The 14,114-nt window shown below is 35.2% G+C and overlaps 1 protein-coding gene across 1 annotated transcript; it reads right to left on the reverse strand.

Moving 5' to 3' along the window:
* LOC140141461 (protein mago nashi homolog) lies at positions 1-12,013 on the reverse strand. The gene is made up of 4 exons (XM_072163328.1): positions 11,864-12,013; positions 5,907-5,965; positions 4,365-4,558; positions 1-3,566 (listed from the first exon to the last, which is right to left on the reverse strand). Exons 1-4 carry the CDS (start codon positions 11,949-11,951, stop codon positions 3,467-3,469), a joined length of 441 nt encoding a protein of 146 aa, XP_072019429.1. The 5' UTR covers positions 11,952-12,013; the 3' UTR covers positions 1-3,466.
* Between the last annotated feature and the right edge of the window lie 2,101 nt (positions 12,014-14,114).

Below are 14,114 nucleotides of genomic sequence, written 5' to 3' on the forward strand. Positions count from 1 at the left end.
TTTTTACTTTTTTGTCAAAATCTTTTAATACAAAACCTTAGCTTGGAATGGTACAATAAATAACCAATTAATACTAGGGTTCCCAATGGGCTAAATTCCAGTTGAAATACACACATCATTATGGAAATCATGACCTTAATCTTCCACACACATAAGGTTACCTGAATGGGTGACTTCATTTGAAATCTTTAGCCCCTGTCTTCTATAGGGGTGTATGGATTTCGTCTGGAATGGCCCAATTTGGCTACTTGCTCATTCACAGTGCTTGCTAGCCTTCACTCCCCTGAATATCTGCATTTACAAAAGTGATAAGATCCAAAGAGTGCCTACTTAGATGAGCCCCATGCGTAAAACTTGGGTAAACCAGCCATCTTGATTTGCTGCTCATGAAGAGCAATTGATGTACTTCCGGCATTTTTCTGTTAAAGCCCGAAATCAAACAATAATTGGTGTCTCTAAGCTTGAGTGTTAGAAAGGTTTGCTCATGTAGTGCTTAGCGTGTGTTATTGGCAAAAGGTGTTACACTCATAACGCAAGCACACATACACTTTAAATCGAAGTTTGCCGGATGCAAGGTGGCCAGTAGAGGTTATCCGTGTTCTATAAGCTGCATATACTATCAACGACTGCTATACCTTGTTTAGGACTTTCAAAAGAAACCCTGCATGTGCAACCATCACTGTTTCAAAATAGCCCGCCAAAGTCATGCAGGTAACTCCGAGGTCGTGCATTGAATTGGTTTGAATGAGGAATACTACGGGAACCAGCGCCTTTTGTTAGAAGTCACACATGAGTGAAGTGGATTAACCTCTATGGCCAAATTATCCAAGGTCACTAGTTTGCCCTGCATGAGCAACACACAAACATAGCCGAGTCGAGACTGAGTTTAATCTCTTTGGTATATAAGTGACATGATCAAGGGGAATGAGTCACATGTCGACCCTGGTCGAAAATGAGTTTTACATATATTTCTAAAGAGGACATTTAGAGTATTCAGAAGCTGAAAACCCCAAGTTGATACAACTTTTCTTTGTAAAGTTACGTCACTTTATCAGTCGCTGAAAACAATTGAAAACAAAAGAATTTTAATACTTTCTTTGGCAATATCTCAAAATCAATGTTAGCGACATCCGACTCATTCCTCTTGATCGTGTCACAATAGTTGTGAATTTCAGCTTGATAGTGCTGGACTCTGTAAAATATCAAATATAAAACCTGTTCTCACAAAATAAGCGGAAAATCACAACAGAAGAAAAATGAAATATGATTCATTGACCATACTAAAAACATAAGAATCATTCTTTAAAATATTGACATCTAAACGCCAAGTGAGGGAGTAACCATGGCAAGTTACATATCATTTTGAAGTTTATGATCCAGGGATTACGAATCTGGTCATAACTTTAAAGATTTGCAACTTTCCTCTCATTTTGTGGGAACAGGTCTCATGCCCATTGATCAAAACTCTTGCAGGTTAGTTGTGAACAACTTTGCCAACTGGTCCACCATGGTCAAGTTGATCAAATTATGCATCAACCCTGATACACATTTTAGATAGTCATGGTCATAACATTCACATACCTCCCAACCCGAAACCTCACAAATAGGGACAAATGGGGGAAAAACCTGAAAATAGGGACATTCCTGAATTTCCTATACATTACAATAGTAATATTTTTGCAAAAATAGGGACACATGGTAAAATCGCTCTCTTTAATGCTTTTTGTTTCGGTAAAAACAGGGACAGTCCCTATTAAATAAGGACAGTTGGCAGGTATGCATTCAAACACATTTAAAAAAAAGGTAACTATATTGTTTTACCTACATACAGCTGTACTATTTTGTGCATGATGTTTCAATCCAAAATGTCTATACAAACTGCAAAAGAATTAAGGTACCAGTTATTTTCACCCCTGTATATCCTAAACAAAGACAACTATGGAAATTAAAACAAGCAGCCAATACCTGTACCCTTAAAATTTAAGACCTCATGTGTTGAAATCAGTTGATAATTAAAGAGACGGTGATCTAAAACCCAAGGAGCTAACAAAATCAAAAGTTGGTTCTAATTATGACATATACAGGGGTGAAAATAACTGGTACCTTCATTCTTTTGCAGTCTGTATGTTGCAATTCTTATAAATGTCAGTGTGACATTCCCATCACTAACCTGCATCACTAACCTGAAATTAAAAGTACACAACTATTTGCTTGAAAAACTGAAGAAAGTAATGTGTGACCAGTCACATCTAAAGTCAGGACTTTACAACAAACTGCTTTTCAAGATACCGATAAAATCATGCATGAAATGATCAAGAACATAAAAAGAAATCATGACTGATTTTCACTTGTAAAACCTGATCAATTTTGACAAGTGATGTCTCAAAATAAAGTTAATACAATACAAGTAATACTAATACTAGTACATTTAGTAATTGAATTGCTCTCTTTTCAGTCTTGATTATTTTTGTGCCTAGTCACTTCACAATAAAATATCAAGATATTGATGGTAGAGGTCTGAGTGTGGTTACAGCTATACCTGAACTCTTTTTCAAGCAAGCCAGTCAGGCAGATGATTCTGAAAAAGTTACCCGCCCAAATATATAACTGCCAAACTGATACTTGACCTATTTTAGCTGTCATTATCTGTTCGAACTTCCAATGACAAATCTTTCGTGATTTGATGAAACAGTTTCCTTGTTCAATTCTTAGCTAATCAATGCTGTATTGACTACATTTTTGGCTCCAATGCATTTGTGACCATAGCTGGAACTTATTCTAGACAGGCAGGTACTTTTGAAACTGTCAACTGCACTGCACAGGTACAGTCTGTACTCCTGGTAGTGTTTAATTAACTTCCGGTGTTGGACCATGCACACAGTGGTGTGATTTAGTATTTAGTGACACAATGTATGGGTATAACACACAGCAGCTGAAGGGAGTATCCCATTATGCTTTGCAGTACCATTATAGAACTGATTGTGCCATAGAAAATGTACACAAAATCCCGCACTTCAACTTTCAATTACTCTCTTAAATCAAGGAAGCTTAGCCTTATGTTTGAAAAAAATATCACCCATAGAGTATTGTGAATCTATCTCAAGCTCTCAATATCTAAGCGGCTCTTGTTTATATTTTGTATACATTTGCTATGGAGCAAGCAGATATACTGCAATGCATGATGGGATACTCCTTTCAGCTGCTGTGGGTATAACATATTCTGACAAGTCTTGATACTGCATGATTATCATGTTTACAATGTCAGAGATCCTGGAATGGCTGAAAGAGTCCCGAAAATGTACCTTGCCAATCCTCAAAATCATAAAATCAGGACATTTCCTCAAGACTGGCACCTCTGCAACAGGTTGGATGTGTGACTGTCTTGCTCTCAAGTCTCTTCAAAGGTAAACTAAGTGCTCTATTCTACAGTGATATAAAAAGTCAAGTTTGTGATGATATCCGCAGGTTAGATTGGTTTAATCTTGAAGTGTAATCCGATGAGTGAGAAAACCAGACATTTCAGATCTTGCACAAGGTAGTAGAATGTACGCAGGCCTTCAGCGTCCCTGCCAAGCAAGAAAACACAAAAAAAGACAAATATGTATTACAAGTGGTGGTCTGACTGTGACAATTTTTCTACCACACATTGAGGCACATCACCCAAACATTCTTATTACAAGTTTTTTGAGTTCAAATGCTCCAGAGATTTGGATTCCAGAGGTTGTGTGTATTACAGTGGCACACAGAACAATACATGACTCGAAAGGTGGTATACAATACAGATTTCAGGCCGAAAATTTCACTGGAGTTATGGATCCCAAAATCCAGATTTTCCCACCTTGTAATCTGTAAAGGAGGACCGACCTTTCAAGTAGTGTTGGTCGAATGTTTGTTGTTTTTTTTGTTTTTTTGCAAATCACTTTAAAAATCATCATAATCTGTAATATTGAAATACAAATTAAACAAATTTCTTGAAATCTGGGTCGGTCGGGCCCATAGAACGGGATTTTTTTCGACGCCTAACAGACAATTTTACAGATCTGATGAATGTGTTTGATTCATATCATCGTGAACATGGGGTATTTATGAATGAATAAACATCATTCATCTGTCCCCGACAGCGCTAGGTGCAAAAACGCCATTTTGAGATACAGGTATTTTTGTACTTGGATGGAGCCTTCTGGCCCTCACACATTTCATGCATAGTGTTGTACTTAGGACTTAACATTTTTGATGATAACAGTTTCTGTGCCTATAGCTTGATTATGACTATACGGTGCCCAATCATAAGGTGCCCAATGTTATTTTGTTACTCAAACATGCACTTAGGGCCTTTTGGCTCTGACCCCTCGATATTGACTCACCTGCTATTGTTGACATCAATAAGAGATCCAATCTTGCTTGTGGTAAATGAGATGTGCTCATCACCCATCACTATTTCCAACTCCTGACGTCCGATCCTGTCTGGCTGCGGCCATAGATTATCATCTTCTTTCATCACTTCACTGTCTTCAACTACTCTCTTTAATTCTTCCACCACTGCTTTGTGTACGTAGGCCTACAGTGATAAACACACTCAAAAAATGTTAAGGGGTCGGTTACCCACCTTTGCACAGTATTTTTTGTGCGGCGTAAGGGCACATCAGACATATCGAATTGCATTCTGAATACGAAGAATGTCCTGATATCAAATAACTTTGATTTTTTGAAATTTGTGATATAGTACAAATTTTATGGCAAATTATTAAATATTGATATTTAGGTCTTTTGAGGAAAAAATGTGTATCTTCAATCAATACAAAAGGTCAACATTTTAAAATGATCGTCATCTTTTACTCCCAGCTTCATACACTTTAAGTACATATCAGTACATTTATAAATTTTACTACGACGACTGTTAAATATGAAAAATTATTTTAAAAAATCAATTTATAATAATTTGCCATAAAATGTGTTTTTATTGCCAAAAAAAATAATTACTTGATATCAGAAGGACATTCCTGTGAATAAATAAACAGATTGGAATTTTCCATGCCTGTGTCCTCTAAGCGTACTACAATTCAGCTGACGCCGGTACAGCGTTCAGATCTGGCGACATCGCGAAGTTTCATTTTTGTACGCTCGCTCTATTTGCGCTATTTTTGAGTTGGCTCACATGGTACCTGACTTAGCGTCGATCCCCATGGGCAACATGCCATATTTCCACGCTATGCCTGTGCAAATATAGTAATCCGATCCCTTAAATAAGTCTCTTTTCCAAAAATAGTAATGGATATTGCGCATTGTAGAATCAGAGATGCCAGAGGTGAGGTCTGTCAAAATTTCTGCAACATCTGTTGAAATTGTGAAAAAATAAAGTGCAAAACCAGGGAATAGACTAAAGGGGTGTCACCCGCACATCGTCATCATCCCTATATCTTCGTGTCAAAATTTTGAGAATTACAATTATACTTTATAGGTATAAAGGGACACGTTTAGCCCATTCAGTTAAGTTCCAGGTGCAAGTCCTATAACACAATGCATATGTAAACTTTCATAAATCTGTGTCAATAATGGAATATTGATTTCAACGGAGAATGGAGCTGTATGGAAAAAATATTTATAATACAGGGTGTTGACACTGTGACCCGCTTCTAAAACAAAATTGCCTTTTTTATGCTTTAGAAAATGTCAGCATCCAATCCTAGATTTCTAACAATTTCGGATTGCACTTTATGGAACGATCAGCCCTTATAAACAATGCTGGGATAGTGGGATTTTACCCTGTTTGCGAATGGTTTGTGCTCAGTCTGTGGTTCTGGTTTGCTTGTTTTTTTACATGGATGCATACAATGTATGTCATTGCAGGTAAGTTCAAACCAAATCCTTTTACCAATCTGGTTACCCCTTTTTTCCAAGATACACACCTCTTTTCTGATCATCACATCATTCTTGTAGTTGGAGTTATTGGCATAGCGTAGTTTACCTGAAAAGATAAAAATCAACAAATTTTGGTTTCAATTAACACTTACAATTAGTAACAAAATGTACGGTAAATAAATATGAAGATACATCTGGAGGAATTTGCTGGAGACAGTGCATCTTTTTTAATTTAAATGATATCATTGTCAAATGATGTGCAATGCAAATTTGTCTTATCCGATGATAAATTGAGAAAAGTAATGAAAGCAAATTTTGCTACGCATAAAAAATTGCTTAATTTCAACACTGACTGTAACCCGACGGACCGTGCAAAAATGTGCCGACCGTATATATTTTATCAACTTAAAATTACCGTAAATATTTTTTCCAAACAGTTGATAAAATTTGTACGGACAGCATGTCCCTGTTGTTTTCTTGAGTGCCAATGGCGAGTACATGCACCTGTACCTGTACCAAGGCCGTAAGTGAAATCACTTTATTTATGGCAGTTTCAGTGACAGTTGCTCTAGCATTTTCAGTGCGGCACGGTAGATTGTAACGCTTTTAAAACTAAAATTTATGTAATGTGTGTGCTACTTCAGTATTAGTGAAACAGACTTATAACATAACAATCCCGTACTTGGTTGACAGTTGCTGGGCATTTACAGCAAGAGCGAAAATAAGTGGGAGACGGGAGCCGTTTCATGAACACGCATCTATTCAATTCTCTCTCACTTCAATGGACAATTGGACATGGTCATGGTGAATAAAAATGATGGCCATCTACCGCATCGAGGTCGCGTCACTGAAGTCATGAAGTAGGTATGAGAGGTAAACCTTAGTTAACACATTTGCTAGTCACCCAAATTGGTCTAAACCAGGGCCCAAACACAATAGGCCTACATATTTACATAGAACTTTAAAAGAAAAGATTGGTCAAGGAAACCTACATAAATATGTTGTCTAGACTTCACTTGACCCAAATATATGATTTTTTATATAGGGATTTTGACAGCAGTTCCACATAGAAAATCTGCACTTACAAGTCTTACTAACATGACTCGTCCACTCGTCATCATGAGACTATGCTGTTTTGTTTTCAATTGATGCTTAAGTTTAAATATGGCTGAATATTTTTGATGAAATTGAAAGTCAATTTTTGACAAGATGTAACCGTGTGTTTTGAACTCGCCACCCTTAGCGTTACATCACAAATATTATGAATTTTTAGTCACCAATCAAGTTTCAAATTAGAATATCTCCACAACTATCAACCCCAAACTAGCAAAAGTATACATTTTTTGAAAGCTGAAGACAAAAGCAATTTAAATACACATTTCAACTCATTGTACAGGGTGACCTTGAAGTTATACAGGGTGGAATAAAAAAAATCCAAATAAAAAATGGGTCGCTTAATGCATTGCTTATGGTCATTTTCACGGTAAAGGGTGTAACTTTGGATTTTTAACATTTTAATCCGTAGTGTTCTAATAAAGCCACAGAATTCCATGATTTTTGGCCACATAAGTCATCTAGTTAGCAGCTACCTTGGGTAGCATAATCAGCTTTGGGAGTTACTGCGTTCAGTTTTAGCAAGCTTAAATGTACTTAATATTGCCATTTTGAAAAACTATAAAAAACAGTAACATTTTTGTAAAACCCTGTGTTTTCTTCAGTTAGTTCATGGATAATTTTTCTTATCCTGAAAGTACAGTCATATGTTCAGTAAACACTGCCACATTAGATTTAATTGTGAACAGCCCTGTATTTTTGAGAACTTGACTTCGATATTTGTTGTTTCGGAGGCTTCATGTTCCGTTTACAATTGTTAACAAACTTTGTGGGTGTAGCTTTGGTTCATAATTCTTGGTTATTTCTTCACTTCTTCTTGATTCATAACAGTTGTTATCTTAACTTGAAATGGGTAACAAAAATTAGTCGATTTGCAAGCTTTTAAAATTTTTATAAAATCTTGACTTCAAAGAGCCGTTTTTCCGTTAACTTTTTTGAAGCAAGCTTGTGCAAATATAAATAAAAGAGCTCATCCAATCTATTTATCAAAATGTAGCAAAGTAGATCCTCAAGTCACATGTTTTTAAATCGTGAGATATATATCACCGTTTGAAAATGGGACCCAATACAAACTTTCCGTTAACAATTGAAGCCTCCGAAACAAATGAAGCCTCCGAAACAACAATAAGATTAATTATCATCTATGCATATCTAAATTGGTGTGTTTCATACTGATATCTGCATTGTAATTATTACTTGATATATGCAGAATGTCATAAATTTAAAAACAATTTGACATTATGGTTAATGTTTGAAAAATATACTGATACCCAAAAAGCCTATTCGGAGGCTTCACATGCAAAAAAACACCATACTTAACAAATGGGTGAAAAAATTAACATGTGATAAATCTACAATATCTGCCGCATAGAATCATTGACAGGCCTGGAAATAAGTCGGTCTGAACCAGGAGCCAAACATTTGGAAAAGCGGCTCCTGGTCCTGTAATTTTCTAGTGAACCAGGAGCCATTTTAAAGAGCCAGGAGTCATTTTTCTTAAAGTATCAAAATGCTTATTTTTGTTATTTCTACAGCTTTCGATGCTCACCTGAGACTTTTAGATCCATGTTATTTGTTATTTAACTTATTATATTATTAATTATTGTCACAAGTTAACAAATAACAAGTTATACAATGAATGTTATTATATCTGAACAGACCAGTTGAGTCTTATTTTATTATTATTTTTTTTTAAATTATTTTTATATTTTATTTTATTTTATTTTATTTTATTTTTAATTTATATTTTATTTAATTTAATTTAATTTAATTTAATTTAATTTAATTTTATTTTATTTTATTTTATTTTATTTTATTAATTTATTTTATTTTATTTTATTTTATTTTATTTTATTTTATTTTATTTTATTTATTTTATTTTATTTTATTTTATTTTATTTTATTTTATTTTATTTTATTTTATTTTATTTATTTTATTTTATTTTATTTTATTTTATTTTATTCATTTTTTTTAATTCATTTTTTTTATTTTATTCAATTTGGCCTTTTATTTACGTGATTTTAGGAAAATTTTAAATATCTAGAAACAATGTCGCCAAAATTCAAGATGGCGCCTTTAATGTTTAGCGATCGTGGTGATCACCTAACCTGAAAACAAGGCAAAATACTGCCAAAATTATGAGCCCTGAAGGCAAATATCAAGGAAAATTGGTGAAATATTAGGTAAAAGATAAGATTTGGCACTGCATTTTGTTGAAAATACATTGGAAATGGCCAATATTTTGAGCGGAAATGAACTTGCCTGACGAAGTTTTACTGGGCCATTTCCTGAGCACTGATACCGGGCGCAAAATACATATTTTCTCTGGCGCCTGGGCGTGTAATTTTGGTTGGATCCAGGCGTTAAAACTCAGTAACCGTAGGGTAAAAATCGCTCGGCACCTGCTTGTTTCCAGGCTTGATCATTGATTCAATACACACAAGAAAATAACAGCTTAGATGATCCCAACACTGTTGTTTTCAAAAAAAACTACTTCTGCAATGTTTAACAATTGTTAACATGAAGCCTCCGAAACAAAAAAATGACTTGCTGTGATAATTTAATTTTTGTCACAACTGAAATTTAATACTTTTAGAAGCAAAGCATGAAAATTGGTAATTGTGATATTTTTTACCTATTTTTTTATGTCAACTTGTAGTAGTTAGCCAAATATTTTACTTTTATGATCACCTGTGTTGTTAACTGAAGCCTCCGAAACACAAATCGCTTGAATTGCCAATTCTAAAAAATAACTCCAATTTCTGTGAAACTTGGCTGGGAGGTTCCTTTCATCAAGTAGTATTTGTACATGAAGTTAGACATTCAAATTATTTTAGGAACCCAATTAAAACTTTAAAAATATGTTTAAGGTTTGGAAATTTCCATTGTAAATGACACTTGATGTTAAAAATGTTCAAAACTGCAATTACAAACATAGCAAAACATGGTATAAAATTTAATATCTGTTGACTTACTTTGGAATGGGATTTCACATGTATTCCAGCTTTCATGTCATAATTTTCTGAGGTTATGTAAAATACATTTTTCTTAGATTTTAACCAAAATGTTATGGAAATGTCAATTTTTTTATTAGAAATCAAAAGGTTTAAGCCTTGAAACATTATTTTACTGGAATTTAAGTTGCTTCTATGCATGATTTCAGTAAACAGAAACATATTTAAGTGGTTTGAAATTTTGACCCTAAAAATCAAAAGTTACACCTTTACTGTGAAAATGACCTTATACTAACTTGCAGTTATAAACTGAAAGTAAACAACATTGATTTGGTTCTAGGTTAGGGGGAGCCTACTGACTTTGGAAGAAAAAAAATCACAGCTGTTTGGTAATCTTGGAATACAGGGTGTCCCAAAATATGTTAAAATATTTTTACAATTCAACATATTTTGAACTGAAACATTTTACCCCCTAACCCATACAAAAAAAGTAAGTCCATTTAGATTCCTCATCAAATTTTCTCTCAGAAAATGTAAACTTTGACTATGATAGGATAAGTAATTAAAAATTTACAGCAACTTTTAGATTTTGAAGACATCCGCATTGCTTACTACATGTCGTGTTTTTAATATGAAAACGGGTAGTTTTGTACATAAAAGTTTGCATTTTATAGACTAAACCAATCATAAAGAGTTCAAAATGATTAAAACAATTAGCAGAATTAATAATCTTTCAAAAGAGCTCTTAACCATGTCTGTAGCCCATATGGATGCAAAGATATGATCAGTTGATTCAACGCGCACACACAAAATCTTTATTTTCCATAGACTTTGCACATACCGCCACCGCCTCATCCGCCACCGCCTCGGTCATTCTGAACTCAAACAACTCTAACTCCACTATCTTAGCTGATAAACAACTTTGCTACGGAAAGTGCTATGACAAAATGGTTTCCAGTTTTGGCTTTCTTTACTCAAGGGCTTTAATTTGATATATAAAATGATGCAGTTTGATGGCAAATTTGAATTCACCTTTCATCATTATCATACCTGAGATCAGTGTTCGAAATAAGCACTTATCCTCTTGTCCAAAAATCACTGGGGACAACCAAATTGAGCTATGTACTTATCCCCTGGACAACTATTATATTTTGCCTCCAAAAGTATGACACATTTTGGGGACAACCAAATTGTTTTGAGGACAAGCAGAATTTATGCTTTAGTTGTCCTCGGGACAACCTCCATATTTTCCCTATTTCGAACACTGCCTGAGATTACGTGTTTGTTCTCAGACTCAGGAAAAAAAACAGGTTTTCTTACTTTTCTACCTATGGCGCTCTAGCTGAAATACAGCATTAAGAGAATAAAATGTAAACCTATATTTTAGCTAGAGAATCTCGAGCTATGCATGGCTGTTGTATTATTTTGTATACAATTGTTAGTACAGGGAACCCATACCGTAGTAGCTCTGCACAACGGTATGGGACGAAGTGTATACATACAAAAAGCTAGCCTAGTGGAACGCAAAATTTGCATGATTTCAATTAGAGTTTGTACTAAAAAATACAAGGCTCCTGTAGCTTAAATAGTTGCATGTTTGTCATAATATTAATTACACAGCTTCTTGTACTTCTTACCTAAACTCCTATGCTTGAAATTGTAATAAATACTTAAATAAAAAATCATTAGCACATGATCCAAGTCGGCGCACCAAAACTGAGATGGCACTTCAGTGCAAACTTAGATAGGGCATCACCAATAACGAAAATGTCATACCGATAAACATTTGCCCGTTTTTTAAGTTTGCCTTGCGAACTATACAATTGTCTATCCGTGCGCAGAAATAACACAATAATATTTAAGGACAAGCACCTACACGTTATCTTTTCACATACAAGTGTACCGATACCTTTCCTCTATCTACTGAGTCACTTACCATCTGGTCGGAATTCAAATTCAAGGAATTCATGGCCAAATTTTCCTTTGTGGCCAACGTAATAACGCAAGTAAAATTCGCCCGACATGTTGGATTATTGATTGATTTGTTTAGGGTTGAGCGGTATCAAACAGGGTCCAAATATATGCGGTGAGCGGTATTGATATTCTAGATCAGGCCAAGAAAAAAATGTTTGCTTGCTGTGGAATTTTTGGGATGGGTGGTCGGTCAGATATGTTTTTAATGACTCACTACTGTATAGGCCTGTAGGCAATAAACATTGGTCATGTGGAAAGATACATCAATACAGCTTTAATATAGGCATAAAAAGACACCAAATTTATTGGAAACATTGATGCATGAATTATTGATAGTGATCAATGTTATTAGTGGGCTGGCATTTTCATCGGAAGGGGGGTCCCAAATATGTCGGTGACCGAGTCAATTTTTTATGCCCCCCCCCCCCTATCGCGGGCAAAAAAATTTTACGACCCCCCTATCTTGGGTCGAAAATTTTATGACCACCCCCCCCCCTTCCACCTACACAGACTCAAGACAAATTATTCATTGCCGGAACTAATGTGCAGAGTGTGCCAAAATTTAAGAAAGTGCGCGAAGCGCGTTAAAATTTGTATTGTAAGTGTAAAGAAGGCGCGAGGAGAGCGTAAAAATTTTGCATATAGATTGTACGCACATTTCGATTGTGAAGTCAAAGAATGTGCGAACATTTTGAGTCACCAGCCCTTAGTAATTCTATAACCCCCCTATTTTGGGTGTTAAAATTCTATGACCCCCCTGTATTTTTGGGACCCCCCCCCCTTCCAAAGAAAATGCCAGCCCCTTATGAGTTTACTGTAATGATTTTCTTCTTAAGAAAAATGTTGTTGGGAAGATTTAGCTTTGAAATGAAATTTAGACACAGAAAAAGTAATAAAAAACCATTAAAATTAGGAAAAATAAAATAAAAAATAAATAAAAGGGGCGACCCCCCTAATTTTGGCCAATTTTGGTCAGTCACTGAGGGCAAGCAAGCATTTTTTTTGCCTCATTTTGCTGACAATGTAAAATGTTCGTCAATCCTCACGATAATAATAGGCGCAACTGTTAGGGATAATATTTAAACTAGTTTGATCTGACGGTGCAGAAAATATCTTGCTCAAATTAAATAATTGTGAATGCTGCTATAACTCATATTACATTGTGTGAATGGTGCTATCTACAGAAGATAGCTCATTACGTTGTGATGTGTTAATGCTGCTATCACTATCAGAAGATAGCTCATATTACATTTACATTGTGTGAATGCCGCTATCTACTGAAGATAGCTCATATTACATAGTGTGATTATTGCTATCTACTGAAGATAGCTCATATTACATTGTGTGAATGCCGCTATCTACTGAAGATAGCTCATATTACATAGTGTGAATATTGCTATCTACTGAAGATAGCTCATATTACACTGTGTGAATGCTGCTACCAGAAGAAAGCTCATATTACATTGTGTGAATGCTGCTATCTACAGAAGATAGCTACATTGTGTGAATGCTGCTATCTATACTGAAGATAGCTCATATTACATTGTGTGAATGCTGCTATCAGAAGATAGCTCATATAATTACATAGTGTGAATGCTGCTATCTACTGAAGATAGCTCATATTTCATTGTGTGAATGCTGCTACCTACTGAAGATAGCTCATATTACCAGGACCGCGACACTCCGGAGGACAGCAGAGGACAGAAAAATGTGACTCTCCTGCTAGTCTCCTACACAACCAGTTAATTATGTTTTTGTTCATACCGCATACAGTCTGGCCCGCGCCCGAGACTAGCAGGAGAGTCACATTTTCTGTCCTCACATCCTGCACGTTAATTGTACGGAGTGTCGCTTCGCTACCTTTATTTTCTCTGATATTACATTGTGTGAATGCTGCTATCAGAAGATAGCTCATATTACATAGTGTGAATGCTGATATCTACTGAAGATAGCTCATATTACATTGCGTGAATGCTGCTATCTACAGAAGAGAACTCATATTACATTGTGTGAATGCTGCTATCTACAGAAGATAGCTAATATTACATTGTGTGAATGCTGCTATCTACTGAAGATAGCTCACATTACATTGTTTGAATACTGCTATCTACTGAAGATAGCTCGTATTACATTGTGTGAATGCTGCTATCTACTGAAGATAGCTCATATTACATTGTGTGAATGCTGCTATCTACTAAATATAGCTCATATTA

This window comes from Amphiura filiformis, chromosome 19, assembly GCF_039555335.1.
Source record: "Amphiura filiformis chromosome 19, Afil_fr2py, whole genome shotgun sequence".
NCBI classification, from domain to species: domain Eukaryota; kingdom Metazoa; phylum Echinodermata; class Ophiuroidea; order Amphilepidida; family Amphiuridae; genus Amphiura; species Amphiura filiformis.

Coding starts and splice junctions, on each gene's coding strand:
- LOC140141461 (XM_072163328.1), bottom strand. CDS start 11,951: ATGTCGGGCGAATTTTACTTGCGTTATTACGTTGGCCACAAAGGAAAA. Junction 5,966..11,863: donor ATTTGAATTCCGACCAGATG/GTAAGTGACTCA, acceptor TTATCTTTTCAG/GTAAACTACGCTATGCCAAT. Junction 3,567..4,364: donor ATTGATGTCAACAATAGCAG/GTGAGTCAATAT, acceptor CTTGCTTGGCAG/GGACGCTGAAGGCCTGCGTA.